Raw genomic sequence first — 18659 nt, 5'->3', positions numbered from 1 at the left:
GCTTGCCTTTCTTATTGACAAATCCAAAAGTATGAGAGCTAAAACCGTGAATATGACGATCTCCATCCGGTGTACCATGATTAGAGTACGGAATAGTTTGCTAACGAATAGATTTGAACACAGGTGAGAAGAAGTCTCATTTGCCGTTTGGGGTCCTTGAGATTCGTTCGAGGGTTAAGTTTCCGTGTATGAATGAAATCAGGAAACTTGAAGGGTCATGAATGAAAAAAACAGTAGTGTTGTTGCATGTCCAAATTGCCTTCTTCTGTGTAGAATTTTAGAGCAAGCTCGCGAGGATTACGCGCGGTATCAGCGTTGCCTTTTTCACCACCCACAGTAGAGAAACGAGCAAATATAGGTGTTTTTTTTCCCAACGTTGCTTAAGAAGTTAGCCTTGCTCAGATGGGAAACATAATGAGTGGCAACTGATTTTCAAAGAAAAAGTGTTAGTATACGCTTGGTAATTCTTGTAACATATGCCAACAAATAAGAAAGCTATACTAAATTCTCTGCGAACACCGGCTCTTTTGGCGTAAACACATATTTATGAATACGCTCTCGGTCAAAATGGGCAAGCTTATTGACATAAATGGAAGTCTTCATTAAGAATAGGCCTCCCAAGACCAGCGATAATGGAAGTTTTATCTTTTTCTGTAGGGTTTACGTTAGAAATAGTCAAGTTTTAGGCATCGTTTATATGTTTTATTTGACGGTAGCTAATGATAATTTAAGAAAAGAGAAAAGTCTGGTCTTCTTTCATCGACATCGAAGAAGTATGTGTCTTTTCCTGCTATATTTATACATTTTCGCATACGCGACTTCGTTCCTTTTTTCACAATTCAGTCTCTCAGGTAGATGTTTCATAATCAGAAATTTACAAAAAATAAAAACTTCTATCCTGCCTCACTTAACAACCTGCATCATGCATGTTGTAAAACGACAATCCAATAGGAACTGTTTACCGAGCTTATTAAGTATTCCGCTGGGCTGCAAGTCGTAAATGTTCTTTACACAGCAGGTGTTGTTTATGTATAATATCAGTTTCGCGCCTAGTTTTTGCTGTGAAACAGAGAGAATCCTTTATTAAAATATTATATAAAGGCATAATCCTTAAAAGGCGGTTGAAGCTCACAGTACTATTCCGCGTTTGACCGCTAATTGCTTTGTTATAGAGCTCTCATTGATCGGAACTCAATATTTGTCTCCCTCTGTGCCTGAAAAGCTTTTCTAATTCAGCTTGGTAGCAGCACCGACAACAATAAGTTTCCATAATCTCCGTAACCACAGCTTCATGCCTATATCTGAAAGTCTTTTTCACCAATGATCTCCTTCGTAAGAGCTTTTGTAACGAACATTGAATTAAACATTCCATTTAAACTTTGTCTTTTTACTATACCTTTCAATGGCTCAACTATTCATTATCAGCTGTATTTCAGCCGTTTACAAAGAATTTCTCTCGTTTTACGAGCTCCTTTATCCAATACAGCAACGATGCCATAAATTGATCTTTGTAAGCATGTATCTGATATAAGCATAGAAAGCATAATCTAATTGTAATTTTTATAAAGATTCGTTAGATTCATTAAAGGTAAAGAGACAATGCTACCTATGGGTTATGTTGAGAATGTAAGTATCTACGGTTGGAACCATTGACTTTAGAAAGATAATAAACGAAAGTAAAACTTCAATAATAATAGTAGTTATTCGCTGCTTTATGCGCGTCTCAAGTGTCTGTGAAGATTGGGAGATCATGATTTATAATAAAAGAATATGTTCAACTGAAACTTATGCTAAGCGGGTCTGTTTTTGAGTAACTATTCTATTATAGTTGGGAGTCGAGAGTGCTTGCAACAACTTACCGAGTTTCTCTAAGTTATTTTATTGTTATGAAGAATCACAGTTTCATTGTTGCCCATTTAATTGGATTTGATTTGATTGGAGCAATCTTTTGGTAAAATAACAAAAAAAAAAAAAAAAAAAAAGGGAGGAAAAGGCTCACTTATTCTATTAAATTAGACTTCTTTTGAGAAACACAACACCTCTTTTATAGCAGCCCAACATTCATACAACATCTTAGGTTACAGAAATGCTTTCAAAGGCTCCACTCAGAAAAAAGCGCAACTTTAAGAATTTGACATTACAAAACTCTCCAGTAGTTCTAAGCTCGCCGCCACCCTCTGGACCTAATACTGGCAATGACATAAAGAACAATAGTAATGGAAAGCCAACTTATAGCCACCATAAATCTGACTATTCAGAACTTTGCGAACAGTTAAGTGAGCTGGAAATTGGGTTGGAAATGAGGTTGGATTTGCGATCCGAAGACTTCAAATCGATAGACGAATTAGGTAGAGGAAATGGTGGAACAGTATGCAAAGTACTCCATGTTCGAACAAATACAATAATGGCAAGAAAGGTATTGTTCATAAGTCGAAATGCAGTTGTAGTGTTATTGGCGAGCTATGTTACGATACATATCTACTCTGAGATATACAGTGGAAAATGTCTGTTTACGTTACAACCTTGTCGCTTAAATAGAAATCTCGTCTTCTTTTTCATATAGATCGTCCACGTCGACGCTAACATGACGGTTCGAAAACAAATTATGCGAGAACTTCAGTTTATGCATGATTGCAACTCCAAGCATATTGTTAGTTTCTACGGCGCATTTATGAATGGAGATGATATTTCAATATGTATGGAGTACATGGATGTGGGGTAAAACATCAAGAATTTAGTATCAAATTAATATCATCGTAAAGCAGCAAAGCTCAAATGATACATATTTTTGCTTTTTAGGTCTTTAGATCAGATATACAAAAAGCACGGGCCGTTTCCATTTGACGTATTGAAGAAGGTTGCATATGCTGTAAGTGGTCCGCTTTAAGAAAGAATAATCGTATCTCAACCTAACACAGGAAAAACAATCAGATAGTGGATGGCTTGATATACCTATATGACGAACATCGTATTATTCATCGAGGTTAGTCGAAAGTGAAATAGTCGAGAGTAGATAGGGTTGTACACTGATAGAAAGATCCTCGTATTGGCATCTTTAGATTTGAAACCATCAAATGTTTTAGTCAACTCCCAAGGCCAAATAAAACTATGCGATTTTGGTGTCTCAGGGCAATTGATCAACTCGGTTGCTGATACATTTGTCGGCACAAGTTCGTATATGAGTGTAAGTGTATCTACTGAGGAGAATAATTTTGCAGGATGGAAGACTAAAGAGTATGTTAATTTCGTTCTGATTTTTTGTGAAACCCTTTCTTTTTTTCACTTATAAGCCCGAAAGAATTATGGGATCGCCTTATTCTGTAAAATCGGATGTTTGGTCTTTGGGTATTACGTTAATGGAGTTAGCACTCGGAAGATTTCCATTCCCTCCAGAGGGTACACCTTTATCGATATTTGAGCTTCTCCAGCATATTGTACATGAACCAGTCCCTGTATTCCCTGCTAACAAAGATTATCCCAAAGATTTGACTGACTTTGTTGCAAAATGGTGAGTCTACTGTTGCACTCAGTTTCTGTTATAGAGCATTACGTTGACTCCAATTTCTCAAATTAGCTTAACAAAAGATGTCCAAAAAAGAGCAACACCTAATGATTTAATGGTAAATATTGATAAGGAGGAATATCCAAAGCTTGTTGCTTGTTTTTGTTAAAAGGATACCATTTTGTTTTTAGAATAATCCATATCTTGTATCTGCCGCGACGGAGAAAGTTGATCTTGTTAAATGGACCGCTACTATCATTGTAGCAGCTACCGATAAACAATCAAAAAAGGCGTGAACAGTATGAGGAAGCAATGAATCCTATCAACAATACCATTCTAGTATAAAACACATACCTTAATCGGGAAACATTTCAAACAATGCTGTGCAAATTTCTCCACAATCTGATGTTCTTTTTTAGTTTTACGAGCATGTGTTATTACATCCTTTAACCAATGCATTGTGCTAATGTATTTTCATCGCAAATTAAAAATAAACAGTTCGTTTCGAAAATGCTACAATGTGCAATTTAAAAGATTTGCCGGCATTATCTGTTCGTAGAAATACCAAACGAAGCTTCCTCGTCGAGGCAACATTTAGACGTTTTTAGTAACAATTGAAATAAACGTAACGCAAGTAGCTTGTTATTTCTCCGTTTCGTTAAAATTCGAGGGCATAAAATCAGACTGTATCAAACAACCACTTCAAATATCCTGTTACTAGGAAGTATTATTTCCATACGTACATGACGTATGATCAAAGATATTCTCTTCATTTGACATCTGCAAACAGAGTACTAATTTTTTCGTTCATTTTTCTTCAATTATTATAGCTCCGGGTTGAATAATATCATTGAAATAGACCGATTTGAAATAGGTTGTCGCCCTGGAGTTTGCGGGACAAAAAATCACCGTTGCCAAAATGGCTGGTAAACCTGAATAAGCTTTGTAAAATGACGCTTCTTAACGTCAGCGGGTATATTTCTATCGTTGGATTTACAAAGAAAATGTGATGGTAAGTCCATTCATGCTTATTATTTGTTAGCTTCATATATCGTTTTTCTAACTATCTCTCAACTGAAGCTTTATCGCCATAGATGAGAAATTTTAAACTGACCTTACATCAATTATTCTTTCTACTGCCCAAAAGGATATATAAACCCAACATTAATTCACCTTTTGCAGTTTCTTCTTATATCAAGCAAACACTTGCAATTCTTTACAACTTCAGTCAAACTACAGAAAAATAATCCGAACAAGAAACCATTCAAATGCGTTTTACTTCTCTGACTTTACTTTCAACTGCTGTCTTATCAGCAGCTTTCGTTTCTGCCGCTCCTGGTATTCAAGCTGATGGTTCTCTTAGTGCCTCTGTTGATGCTGTCAACTCTCATATCAATCAGCTCGATGTTTCCTCTGCCTCTAAGTTAGTCAAACGCTACAAGAACAATGATTATAGTGGTAAGAAGCATGGTGGTCGTGGCGGAAAGCATGACGATGATGATGATGATGATGATGATGATGATGATGATGATGATGATGATGATAAAGACAACTGGAAGCACAAAAAGCAAGGCGGTCGTGGTGGCAAGCATGACGACGATGATGATGATGAAGACGACTGGAAGCACAAGAAGCATGGTGGTCGTGGTGGCAAGCATGACGACGATGATGATGATGAAGACGACTGGAAGCATGGCAAGGGATGGGGAAAAGATGACGATGATGAAGACTACGGACATGGTAAATGGGGTAATAAGGGCGGTGATGACTCCGACTACGGTCATGGCAGCTTTGGTAAAAACAATTACCAGAAGAATAGTGGCTCTGAAGGCTTTGGAAAGAAAAAAGTTTTCATTTATCACACTATCCAACCTCAACGAACAACCGTTACTCATGTTGTTGGACGGTAAGTTTTGAATGTGTTCTAATAATTGCGATAGAATCTTCAGCTTCTTATCATTTGTTTCTTCCTAACTATAGCACTACAACGTTTAGCGCAGTCAGCACTCAAACCCTATTACTACCTGCCCCAACCGTAACAGCACCTGGCGAAACCGTAACAGCACCTGGCGAAACCGTAACAGTAGCTTCCGAAACCGTAACAGCACCTGCCGAAACCGTAACAGCACCTGCCGAAACCGTAACAGCACCTGCCGAAACCGTAACAACAACCTTAACAGTTACCGCACCTGCCGCCCCCACCGCTGCACCTGAAGCACCTGCCGAAACCGCAACAGCGCCTGGCGAAACCGTAACAGCACCTGCCGAAACCGTAACAGCACCTGCCGAAACCGTAACAGCACCTGCCGAAACCGTAACAGCACCTGCCGAAACCGTAACAGCACCTGCCGAAACCGTAACAGCACCTGCCGAAACCGTAACAGCACCTGCCGAAACCGTAACAGCACCTGCCGAAACCGTAACAGCACCTGCCGAAACCGTAACCGTACCTGCCGAAACCGTAACCGTAACAGCACCTGCCGAAACCGTAACAGCACCTGCCGAAACCGTAACAACAACCTTAACAGTTACCGCACCTGCCGCCCCGACCGTTGCACCTGAACAGCCTGCAGCAACCGAAACAGTTACCGCACCTGCCGTCACCACCTCTGTACCTGAACAGCCTGATACTGCTGAGCCTGTACCCGTTACGCCTCCACCTGTTGAGCCTGTACCCGATACGCCTCCACCTGTTGAGCCTGTACCCGTTACTCCTCCACCTGTTGAGCCTGTACCCGTTACTCCTCCACCTGTTGAGCCTGTACCCGTTGTACCACCTTAGATGGATCTGTCCCCACACTTTCAGCACCTATTCTATCAACAATTATACTATTGAAACTCTTTCTAGACTGATAAAAATTACCCAAACGAACGATATATTAGACACGTACAATTTTCATAATAAAATGTCTGGGTGGCTACCGCAGCCTATTTATTTTACTTAATATAATGTCTCGCCAATTTTTGTTGTACACGGAAGAATGCCTTCAATGTTAAATAATAAGCTGCATAATTTCTGATTAATGATTTTGGTTGCGCCAGTTAAATTGGCATTGACGTGTTTGGTGAGATAATAACTACAATACTCGAGTACGTACAACCAGGTAGAGAATACATTCTACCACCGTCTATCTATATTGCATCTAATATAGGTTATGTACAGCATAGAACAAGATACAGGCCTAAATATAATAATCACACATCAAGCATCTGTACCTGAAATTAGTGACTAGCATACGCGTCCCCACAATAATATAATTCCCATTAAACCTCACAGAGTAAATAATCCTTCTACTTCATCTGAAGAATAATAAAGAGAACTAAGTTCATAGTCATCGACTTACAACAGTTATCAATTTCTCAATTAAGCAAATACAACAGGCATGCCCAAGGTAAGACATGCATTCTTTTGGATTTATAAGTGTGAGTAAATAATACTAGTCATTGTTAGTTCAACGTTAAGATTCCAAGCGATGACTTTTCACAATACTTCACCAGTATTCGGATCATGCACTCGATCAATGGAGCAATAATTATAGTACTGCTGTTGCTCTCTACTGAGGTTTGGCAAACTTCCTCACCGAAAATTCCGAATCAAAAAACTGCGAATGAGTATTTCAAAATAGATCGTCGAATGTAATTAATAATAAGTGTGGGGTTGACATTAAATCCACATAAGAAATCGAACGTGAGCTGATCATCGGGATAAATACCTTTTTAAGTTATAATTTTCTTCCATCAATCGCTCAACTTCAAACAAAAGCTCACTTCGCATCTTTCTCATATGCTCTAACTGTTGCTGTTTGCGCAACCGGGAGGTGGTTTGCTTCCTCGCTCTAACCTTATTTTTTATTTCTCTAATTTAAATAAAATACATTAATGTTACTTTATCCCGCAAGCGCATCTCATACTTAATGTTGTAGACGACTCTTTTTGTTCTCTCCTTTTTTTTGTCGTCAGTCCCTTTTACACAGCTAGTCTTTATCACTCTATGGCGAACTTTTTTCTTCATACATCATTTTATTGACATCACCCTTATGAAGCATTCCGTTTGCAAAATGGGATATACCTGTACTATCTGTATAAGACGCGATGCTTTAGTACTGGTATTTGAGGGCGGCTCCTTACTTTAGACCGTTAAAGCATTAACAAACTGAATTACTGACACTGAGTAATATACTTGGTTATTATCATGGGAAAATGCTTAAAGTAGCTTTTTACAATTTTTTAGAATTTCAAGCAGAGAGTAATGCTAGTCCTTGAATAAAATTGTAATAGAAACAATTGTTGCATGCAAAAATCATACTGGAAGAGGAACAAAATACTAAACGCTAGAAATGCAGTTTTATTCATTTTAAAGATGTGACAGCTGTATCGGAAGTAGGTGAAGTATGTTGATCTGCCCTATGGGCAATTGTATCTATTTGTTTTTTAATTGTACTCTTCCAATTCGTATTCGTCAAGAACATGGCATGTTCCAAATCTTTCATTATGTAGGCATCCACACCTCTTTCCAAAAGATATTGATATACATAAGCACTGCAAACAAGACCGTCTCTTTCCGACAAGAAAACAGTAGCATTTGACAAAGGTGACGTTTCGTCCAAATGCGAAGGAAGCCTGGGCTTTTCTTCTGTATTATTCGGCTGAGTAAAATAGATAGCTTCAAACCATTGAAAGTGACGCGATATATAGTTACTTATATACAGTTCTCTTGCAGCACCATAATGCATCACGTGCTATTATAAATATGTTAAAGCGAACAACTAAATAATATTGTTCTCTCATTATACACATTACCATACATACCTCAATCAAAGTTTTGGGAATACGGTAGACAAAATTAAAAGCAACATTATGGTAATGCAGTAAGAAACAAATGGGATCAATCAGAACCATACCTCCTACAGTTTTAGGTGCAAGCTTCATGATCCAACTACAGACAGCTGTACCTACAGAATGACCCACATATACTGCTTTATCGTAGCTATAGGATTTAAGCATGCTGGAGATCTCCTGCACTGTTTCTGCAGCAGATGGTACATTATCAACCATGTGCATAGATACATAAGGGATTTCAACTAAAAATACAGGCCTGTCCAACTTGCTAATTTGATGTATGAATTCCGTATAACAGATGACACCAGCGCCAATACCATGTATAAACACAATAGGAGTCAACCCATTGTTTTCTGCTGTGAGAGCTTTTCTATACCAAAAAGACAATACTCTAGATGGTGAAGATGAAGGCAGTGCTTTCTTGCTACTCTTTGCTGCGCTGCTGTTGTTGACAGGGAAAATTGCAGATAAAACTGAGTCTACAACTGTATTTATTCTCTGGAAAGGTCCACCCCATAACACATCCGGTGCAGTAACAGCTTCAATGGCACATGCTGAGGGTGCGAATTTTGCCACCATTTGTAAATAGACTACATCATAAATCTTAGTGATAAGATAAAGTCCCAGATAGGCAATAAACGGTCGATGCACTGCATGCACAGGATCCAAGTTTAGCCGAATACACTGTAGCTCATTGTTGTAGCCTTCAGTGAACTTGATATTGAAATATGATTCTGCTGAAGTGATCATCCATTCAATTTCCTCTGCCCATTCGTTGTTCTCTCTAACAATTTCTAAATGTTCGTTGAAAAAAGCCCAAGCGAACCTATCAATTTATAGTTAAGCGAATGCTTCTATTTGGATTTCTCAATTACAACCTACCATATGGCTAAATTGTCCTTCATTATTTCATCAAATTTCGGATGCTTCAAAGTCTGCTTATAGTAATACCATCCTGTACACCAAGACTTTATATCTTTGATGGTATGCACGCAATTCCAAAATAAAGCTGTCCTCTCATCTTTGTTCAAGGGATTTTTCGGTTTGGTAGTTTTCTGTAATGCTTTCCGGCGTTGTAAAAAGTAAGAATAGAATAGAATTTCGATCCATATCCAAAAAAACAGAAAATGTTGCAGGGCATTGCTGGATAGATAGTCCAAAATCCTCACTTGCTGCCCTTCCATAGTGGAGCTTTTGGTTGATATATAGGCGTAACAAGAACATGGCAATATAGGTAAGGCAGCTGTAAGAATCGACTTGTGGATGGCTATCATAATTGTAGGCGAAATCGAAAAGGAAAAGAATTAATGCATGTATATGTGTGATAGGAAAGATTTTATATATAAAAGCAACAAAAGTAATTTGATTAGATATATAATGGTACAATCTATGTGATAACGATCAGGTATAATTAGTTCTATAAAAAAGGAAGTAGGAAGATGTAAATATAAAGGAGAGGAGAGAGACGGCTAAACAGTTAAAAAATGAGAAGTAAAGGAAGAAAAAAGAAGTGATCAATTTGACAGATTCGATTTATTAATCAATTATCATTGGATAAAGAATGAAATTACAGAGGAAGGAAGGAAGCCTATTCCACCGGTTTCACGTGTGGTGGGTTCAGAAAGTCAGTTCTATTAAACAAGTAATTGTTTTAGCTCGCATAGAACAATGAAAACAAGTCATCTATGGTTTCATTTTTTTTTTTTTTTTTTTTTTGTTTTTTTATTACCTCGAAGTTTTGCTCGTAATGTATCCAGCTCTGGTATAGGTCTGTTAAAGTGATACTAGGTAGACAATTGTTAGTCGGGCGTAAACTTGCGTTAATGCATAATCTATATGATGCTCACGTTCAATTGTGAAGATACTCTTGGTACGACATTGTCGAGAACGAATGAAATATTCATCGACGCTATTGTTCGCTAGAACGATTTTCATGAACTGTGTGAAAACGTGAGGTCCAAAAATAGCAATTTATCATTCTATTTACCTGTTCTTTCGTTAGATTCTTTTGACGAGATACAAAGATCAATGATTTCAGGTAGTGCTCTGTTAGCTGACTAATACTATCTATTACCGTTGAGTAGAGCTAAGGAAAACAAGATTTGAGATATGTTATAACTGCATGTATGGCGTCAATCTGGTTGTTACCTGCAACGTTGATAACAGACATATGTCGTTGGAGAACTTTATCAATAGGTTGTAAAAGCTGATAACGCTTGAAGTGACCTTAACATCGTTCCCTAACCCTTGCCCCGATACGACATGAAAGTTTTCGTTATCAACAAACTTGTTAATTTTTTCAACGTTTCGCTTTTGATATGCAATCACCGTCTCTTTCACATTATCCAGGAATAAATCTTCAAGTATAAATCTGAAATCTAGTCCAACCTTTTTGAGCTACAGAACAAATATTACCAAATCAAAACCAGGTCATATTTGACATCTAATCAATAAAAATAAACTTACAATAGAGCATTGCTCAAGTGTTGATTTGAAACAATCAGCAATCACTTGGCAATTGAGGTGGCCTTGCCCAAACACTTGCTTTTTGTAAATATCTGCATATGCTTCCGTTTGGTCACGAACCCATGTCACGAAGCCTTACAAAAAGAATTTTTTCAGTCTAAGTACCTCCATATCCTTGTAACTAAAAATGAAAAAATGTGTTCTATTACCTGATGCCATATCATTTTGTCTGAATGAATCTCGATACCATTCACAAGTGTTCCGTATCAGAGTAAACACTACAAGTGCAAGCTCACTGATGTAGGTTGTAGTATCGCCTTCAAAGATAAGTTGTCTGGAAAAAATATTATTGATATATGCCGTAAATCAACCTCAGAGTTTCTTCTGACCGCATTTTGTTCTATAATCTAGCTACCTTATTCTCTTTCTAATGATTACAGTTCTAGTTTCCAAAAAAACTTGCCGCGCCTATGTTTGAATTTGATCATAAGTACCGTTGAAAGCACCCTGTATATAGCAACTTTTGCATTTCTCTACCTTTTCGCTTTTACCCAATCGTAAAAGCCAATTTACATAACGCTGGAATTGTATCTTTGTCAGTAATGTATTACTGAGATCTTTGCTTATGATAGTGCATAATTCATCTGTATAATGCTCAATTTGGTCTCTAGCTTCCCTTATGATAGGAAAGGAGCTCGATGTTGACATTGTAAATTGGCGGGCTTAAAATAAACAATTTCGAAATGTCAGAACAGGCACCTTTTAATCGCCAACAATTTTGCTACCTTTTTCTAAATAGACAACGCTCTTTTCAAATTCTCTTAGTGCAATCATGACTTCAAGTTGATCGGGGAGATCCACTAACAATTTTTCAATATCAGGTGGAAGACTACTACTGCTGTCGTCAATCTATATTTTGTAGAACGAAGGCCTATTATAGAAACGGGGCTGTGACAATAGGGATAGCGAGTTCTTACCTTAAGTGATCCTACAAGAGAAATGTTACAAATGATGAGAAGGATGTGATACTTGTAACTTTTTTTTTTTCCTTTTCACTTACCCAATAGACGGGTATCTAATTGTTTGTCATCATGATCATCTATGAGCCGTTTGTAGGAATACAAAAGACTCATTTTGTCCTCTACTCTTTCAGCATGGTATATAAAAGTCTCGGGGTATGCAACAATGCGAACAGCGTTGGTAAGGTTTGAAGAATCCTTCATATCAACTATAGTTAAATCGTGTAAATTCCAGCAACGCTCGGCAATGAGATTTCTGTTTGCTTTTCTACGCGCGAGTAACAGGCAGTCATTCAACAGATAAAGCTGAGCCATGTGTTGTGGTTGAAGTGTTTTTGGATTGATTTCATGAAAATGAGTAAATTCTTTTATGATACGCCGATTTTGTACATGTTGAATAAATCGTTGCGATCCTTCCACTTTCTCCCATAATGCCATGATTTGCGCTTTGTATAAACCTTTCATAGCCCCTTTATTATCATCTATACTTTTACTACCATAGTTATATGCTCCTAGAAAACATATTTATATCATTAGTCTGAATCCTATTACTCTTCAACAATTTATCCACAATTTCAAATACATCCATACCTACTGATCTACTGTAATTACTATCATTATCTGAGTTCGCTGCATCAGTGGTGGTATTGTTGGTAGATGCTAGAAATCCTTCCCAAATCATCTTTAATTCGTTCAATGTCTCTTTTACTTTCAAAACATCTGCATCCAAACTGGATATCTCCTTAGAAATCGATACGAATTCTGTATAATTTCGTAGTACATTCCTCTGAAGGTCTCCTCCTACTACATGTTTAGCGTCTAATAGCGACTTGTAAAATCCACGAATACCTTCTTCGTTTGTACCGCTCAAAGTTTTACGTACAACTGCATTTATAGAGAAGGAACTTTAAGCGATCAACTGGTGAAACCTCACAGAATGTGGGCATTATTATGCTATCAAATTCTTACACTCCTGTGGCTGTAGCTTATCGTCTGCAAATCTATGCAAGTCAATTGTTATAGGAGCGGTTGTTTTTGTCATAACGGGCACTGTAGGCTTCCCATTGACAGTGGAATATGGTCTATGTGGGTGTCGAAAATGATGACGATGGACTGGATGCATAGATGATGCCATTGAAGAGGTAGCAGCAATACTGCCGCTTGAAGCTGGCGATGAAGAGTTGCTCGCTGAATGTTTATTTTTGTCCTTCTTATAAAAGTGCTCGGCTCCTGGCAGACCTTTCTTACGCAGTGTTCCAACTGATTTCATTTATTGTTAACGTTGTAGATATAATTTAATATTGAGTTTCTTCAATTTTGGTAAAAAGATAATACAAAATAGCTGTAGTAGTGTGCGGTGAATAAATCTCAATTTCAATGTGTACTTTTTATTACTGCTGACAAGTTTTAGTGCCATGGCAAGGTTATACTATTAAGATTTATAAGTAACTGTATTTGAATGGACCGTATGCAATTTGAGAGAGTTTTTGCAATAAGGCTTTGTTAAATAGAGTATAGGTGTATTGTGCCTCGGCATGAAGGGCCCTAATAGTTTATTTGCATAGTATAATATTTAATCTAACAATAAAGACCCTTTATCGCAAATCCTCTTCATCCTCATCATCATAACCATTATTATTGATATTTAACTTGTCAAAACTGCTGATGTTTCCGTTTCCTGTTGCAGAATGTTGACTACCATATGGAGCTGTACTATCTGCACCTGTAGAGGCAGAATTTGCTTGAGCATTACTGTTGTACGTAGCTGACCCCTTTTTAGCTGCTGAAGATAACGTTTCTCCTGGAACTGTCAGCATTCTTGCCAGTTTCACTACTTCATTATCTAAGAATGTTACGTGCTGTAACCTAACCGTTTTTTCCAATAGGCTTTGATCTCTCTCATCGTAAGCCTTCAGTAATTGCTCTGCTATCTCCGCTTCTTCGCTTTGTGCAAACCCTGCGTCATTACTTAATAGTGGTAAAATTTTAAGCAAACTCTTGAGAAAAGTGAAAATGATGAACAATAGCAACAATTTTATCTTACCTGCACATAGTATTAAATTGTTTACCAGCTTCCACGTCATCACCAATAGCAAATATTAAGATGAGTATGCTGAGGTTGGCTTTATAGAGATGAGTTCGACTGGTGAACTTTTGAAGTATGACTGATTGGCGTTTTAACATTTCAACAGCTCTATCGTACCTTTTTAAAAATTTAAATTGTGAGTCTTGTAACGCAGCTTATGGTTGAATCCTCTTTGACGTTTTTACTTTCTGTTTCTTATAAGCAATGATATGGCTCTCTTGAAAATTTCCACAGCGAATCGTCCCCTATCTTCCTGTTCGTATAAAGTACAAGCTTTGCTATAAACATTAAATGATGCGTTAACATCTATTGCCTCCAACACCCTTCCTGCTTTATCGAGTTGCTCCGCGGCACGATCGATGCTTCCTAAATAGTCGGATCAGTAATTGAATATGTCGCAGAGACATTTAACGTTCATTTTCTAATAGATGACCTTGTGTCATGAAATAATCACTAGCACGCTGATAAGCTTCAGCAGCTCTTTGTGGTTGGTTTAAATTTTGAGCTAGGAGAAAGGCAGCACTTTCTAATGCTTTTCCTGCCAAGTGAATGCTAAAAGAAAAGACAAAATTAGATTAATTAGTTATGTCATTTGGTATCTTTCTTATTCTACGTTACGCATCGGCTTTGGAGAGGGCTTCAGAAGATTTATAGTAAGCTTGAACGGCTTGATCATACGAATGTGCTATTTTAAATGATGTTGCTATGTTGCATAAACAGTCATCAGTACACGACGTTCGCAAGATCTCACTTCTTCCTCTATTTCAAATTACCAGCTTTGTCATAATAGCTTGCCGCTAAATCCCAATCGGGCTTTCTAAAAAAGCCTTTAGTTGAACTAAGTGGGTGTAGATAATGGTTGCATAATCAGTTTGTATTGCCAACTATAAACATTGGTTTTGCTTATCCAAGCTAAATCTCAGAGTTGGGGTAGTTCGGTTCAAAGTTACATACGCTTTATCGCCTTGTTGCATGTACTTTACGCCGTCTCGAATTTGTTCCGCCTCCATATTTTTAAGTGATTCACTTGTTGAACATCCAAAATGTAAGAAACAGTGAAAGCTCGAATTCAAAAACCCAAAATGACATTATTAAATTAAAGTTAACAAAATAATTGAAACCCCAATGGGCGCACAGATTAATTTACTTACTAAAACTTTCTTGGGCAGATCACAAGAAAAAAAAACTCCTTAGAGGAACAAGTGAAAAAAAGGCGGTGTGTCATGAAGCTAACTAAGGGAGAAAGGGATTACCAAGTCGTGGTGATTGTTAACGCATAAAGCCAATGTAGTAAGAGCTGTGCTAATGTTTCTGTCAGGGAGGACGACATTTTCTCATGTTGAAAATAATCGACCTCAAAAAATAGCAATTGGACAGTTGGCGTGAACATTGGCACGCTGTATTGGTCGACTTGGGAGCTGTTTTGACTGGTGAGGAATTGTATATGACAGTGTATTGACGTCCATTTTAAACGACTTGTAATTTTTATTGAACGATTTGCATTTTTGCAATTTTTAATGGCATATAAACCGATTTAGATCACTAATTCATGAGGCCAAGTGTGCCCTGTAAGCATCCATCCCCGAATATTCTGCATGCCTAGTCCAACCCAGGCAATCATCAGGCATATTGTCTTACAAGCTTTCTGAATTCGAAACGATAATTCGCTTTTCTGCAACGGATTGCGTCAAATAATACTTTTAATCCTTGACCAGTATTCTCAGTATGGTTCAAAAATGACGAGTAGGGAGGCATAATAAAAGCTAGAAGCCACGCTTATTGATATCCTCTACAACAAATTTACAATAGTAAATTCTTCAATTGTCTTAGATTACTATAAAAAACCCTTATATATTGTGCTTATCCATTGGAGTCTCTTCATTTCCTAAAGATAATTGACTTCCAGTTTGTAACGCGTGTGATCCATAGAAGAAGCTTTGATTGAAAAGATAAAGTACTGGAGTTGGAATGTTGCTTGCTGTCTTACGTAGCAATGCTGTTACCGTGAGCATTGATTCATAATTTTCAATATTTGTGTATTTTGAACACGACGTTAAACGCGTAAATCATATTGTTATTATAAAGGTTGTCAAACGAAAGCTTATGTGTGGTGTGCACTTAAGCGTCGCAAAGCAGTCGGAGACCTGCTAATACAGGAAATCGATGAATTCAAGACATCCAGAATATGCTCGTACTGTTCCAGTAAAACTCTCGAGAAATTGAAAGACGTTTAGACCTATAGTATACTTGCTTGCAAGACTAGTTAGAAACTGTAGAACCTTGACGCGAATGTCTCAAAAAATATGTTGGAAGACCAGTAGCTCCATTTGTAAGTATCTAGGGAGACCGAAAACATAAGACACCACCCCTTCAACATCGCTTGAATGGGCTCAGTCCTATCTTTACAGGTGAAAGAAAGAAGAGCTTGTACTTTCTACTGTTGTGCAAACTGTCTTTTATTTACTCTTAATGGTCTACTATTATATTACATCATATAAACATAATTTTGTTTAATGCCTGAAAACTATGCGTTGGTACCCAGACCTAAGATTAATAAACTGTTCCATGGTGTAGAAATAAGAAACATCTAGCAATTCTGCGCTTATTTCAGTTTTTTATTCATGAGAATTGAAGTCAACGTATGGAGACGTAATAACTACCAGAGACAATGTCTCTTTTCAAAAAATATAAGGGATAAATATGTAGGGTACTCGCTCACAATAGCGATTCCAGTCCTTCCCATACTTTTGAGCGCAACGAGCCATATCTCGCGACACACGATGAACAAGCACGCACAAGAAAAAACAAAAGTAAAAGTAAGGTAGAAAAGATCCAAAACCAGCAATAAGACCCCACGACAGTGCTTGGAAGAGATCGGCTGTGTAATGAGGCTTGCGAACGTAACCCCACCAGCCCGATGTGAGTAGTAAATTACCATTTTCAGTCTTGATGTAAGTTGGATATTTTATACGACCCCAAGGAAGCTGAGGGAAGGCTTTACGATCAATATATGTTCCGTGTTGCTCCATTCGAAAACGATTCTTTTGGGAGTTGCCGGTATCAAAAACGTAGTAAGCAAGTATTAAGATGGTATAAATGGCGATAGTATAAGGTGTAGAATGAGTGATCGCTTCTCCGCTGGTGAGTTGATATTTCATTAAATAGATGGACGTATAACAATAGGTAAACGGGACGCCTGCCATATTCCAGAATATTAACATAAAACCTATGCGTGTTAATTACAAAAGTAATCAAACGTACATCGTGGAGTAGTTAAAAGTCTGTCAATGATTCCCTTGCCTTTTTGTGTTTAGGTATAAGATTTTACCATCTAATTCATAGAATATATCCCATGATGTTGGTATACATTCTTCACCTTTTTGACAAGCGTTTGCGTATAAAAAATGCGCAAGCATCATGAAGAAAGCTGGAGCAGTAATTGTACCATAACTTTCATATTGTTTCAGTAAACAAGAAAGTGACAGATAGAACAGAACAGGCCAAGGCAAACGGATTTCTGCCCACATTTTTAAATCTACCACGCCGATTCGCGGGTTCAGGCAAACCCCCATAAAGTAATCATAAAAGAAGTTACCTGATTTTCGTTCGTGCGTTTTACCCATTGCATAACTGATAAAGTATACAAGACCAGACATTACAAAACCCCAAATAATAGCCACAGTCATCAGTTCACCAAAGTGATCGATTATATGGGTAAGACGGAAAATACCCGTGATATGGCATACAAATGATGTAGCCAATGTAACATACCAGGCTGAAAGACCATTGCAAAGGTACTTTAACTATATGTAAATATGTTCAGTGAATGGAGAATTCAATGAAATATTTGTTCATATTTTGGTTCACGGTCAAATTAAAATTTGTTACACTATGTACCTTTTGCCCGTTTTGAGAAGGAATGGGTAGACCTTCTATTACTGGCCCTGGCATAACAGCGGCGAGTATAAATGAGAAAATAACGTAGCCCATGTATGTTTGAATTGCCCATCTCGAGGGGTAAGCACCTAGTTTCATTTTTTTCCAGATTTCTTCTATAAGCCAACTCTTGATATCTGACAAAGAGGTCAATGTCGTTGGATAAATCAATTTTCCTTGATGGTATTCCAAGCAAACCCAGAAATAGTACATCAAAGCTGGAAACCCAATCATCATTGCTGCTACTCCAACAGGCCCACCAAATTCAAGATGTCGTTGCTTATCTACTTCAATGTCGTTCTTTGTCAGTTTTTGTTCGAACAAAGGTACACCATTGTCATTAGTGACGTCTTTATTGTTAGGTAGGCCCCTGCAATCGTCATTACGGCTCGCACACCTTCTCGTAACTACCATTGGAAAAATGTTTGATTACTAGATTTGAACGAAGACAAGAAGGAAAGTGGAATACGATAATTAGAAGAAAAAGTAGCCGTAGAGCAGAAGAGGGAAAAAAGAAAAAAGGTCGCTTTAATTAATAATAAAGAATCTGTTTGTTAAACAAACAAACCATACGACTTTTATATTGCAAGCTGCAACAATGATACTGCATCTCTGTCTGTTTTGAACATCAATTTACTCATATTGCAGTTTCCTCTCTTGCAGAATACTGCGATAGAATGCAGTCATAGTAACGAAACTAACGACTACTTCACATAGCATTTTCAAATGAGCATAATTCTCACCCATAATATCGTAAGTTATGCTGTACTTACTGTCCATAATTTTCTAGAGTGCAAACACTAATGCGGTT

At 37.6% G+C, this 18659-nt stretch overlaps 6 protein-coding genes across 6 annotated transcripts; 2 read left to right on the top strand and 4 right to left on the bottom strand.

The window, feature by feature from the left end:
* Positions 1-2299: 2299 nt before the first annotated feature.
* On the top strand, positions 2300-3512 carry BDF20DRAFT_906277 (kinase-like domain-containing protein; the record flags this gene model as incomplete). The annotated part of the gene is made up of 6 exons (XM_053083254.1): positions 2300-2416; positions 2564-2718; positions 2800-2869; positions 2932-2983; positions 3060-3184; positions 3291-3512. 6 exons carry the CDS (start codon positions 2300-2302, stop codon positions 3510-3512), a joined length of 741 nt encoding a protein of 246 aa, XP_052935308.1.
* A 1258-nt stretch (positions 3513-4770) lies between these two features.
* BDF20DRAFT_835857 (uncharacterized protein) lies at positions 4771-6284 on the top strand (the record flags this gene model as incomplete). The annotated part of the gene is made up of 2 exons (XM_053078887.1): positions 4771-5408; positions 5483-6284. The coding sequence occupies 2 exons, from the start codon at positions 4771-4773 to the stop codon at positions 6282-6284; spliced, it is 1440 nt and encodes a 479-aa protein (XP_052935307.1).
* A 1516-nt stretch (positions 6285-7800) lies between these two features.
* BDF20DRAFT_539528 (uncharacterized protein) lies at positions 7801-9268 on the bottom strand. The gene is made up of 3 exons (XM_053075699.1): positions 9224-9268; positions 8303-9135; positions 7801-8241 (listed from the first exon to the last, which is right to left on the bottom strand). The coding sequence occupies exons 2-3, from the start codon at positions 9089-9091 to the stop codon at positions 7852-7854; spliced, it is 1179 nt and encodes a 392-aa protein (XP_052935306.1). The 5' UTR covers positions 9092-9135; positions 9224-9268; the 3' UTR covers positions 7801-7851.
* A 1185-nt stretch (positions 9269-10453) lies between these two features.
* Positions 10454-13096, bottom strand: BDF20DRAFT_821085 (Cullin repeat-like-containing domain protein; the record flags this gene model as incomplete). The annotated part of the gene is made up of 10 exons (XM_053077588.1): positions 10454-10738; positions 10808-10941; positions 11017-11141; positions 11223-11275; positions 11345-11529; positions 11593-11705; positions 11864-12308; positions 12439-12711; positions 12796-12883; positions 12941-13096. 10 exons carry the CDS (start codon positions 13094-13096, stop codon positions 10454-10456), a joined length of 1857 nt encoding a protein of 618 aa, XP_052935305.1.
* Positions 13097-13421: 325 nt separating this feature from the next.
* Positions 13422-14922, bottom strand: BDF20DRAFT_820816 (uncharacterized protein; the record flags this gene model as incomplete). The annotated part of the gene is made up of 7 exons (XM_053077566.1): positions 13422-13770; positions 13871-14029; positions 14098-14278; positions 14346-14464; positions 14531-14615; positions 14686-14750; positions 14867-14922. 7 exons carry the CDS (start codon positions 14920-14922, stop codon positions 13422-13424), a joined length of 1014 nt encoding a protein of 337 aa, XP_052935304.1.
* Positions 14923-16590: 1668 nt separating this feature from the next.
* Positions 16591-18085, bottom strand: BDF20DRAFT_820916 (ergosterol biosynthesis ERG4/ERG24; the record flags this gene model as incomplete). Its single annotated transcript, XM_053077575.1, has 3 exons — positions 16591-17138; positions 17241-17715; positions 17810-18085. 3 exons carry the CDS (start codon positions 18083-18085, stop codon positions 16591-16593), a joined length of 1299 nt encoding a protein of 432 aa, XP_052935303.1.
* Between the last annotated feature and the right edge of the window lie 574 nt (positions 18086-18659).

This window comes from Mycotypha africana (assembly GCF_025528875.1).
Source record: "Mycotypha africana strain NRRL 2978 chromosome Unknown BDF20scaffold_6, whole genome shotgun sequence".
Lineage (NCBI taxonomy): Eukaryota > Fungi > Mucoromycota > Mucoromycetes > Mucorales > Mycotyphaceae > Mycotypha > Mycotypha africana.
The sequence above is the reverse complement of the archived record's forward strand: the minus strand, read 5'-3'. Positions and strand labels throughout refer to the sequence as shown.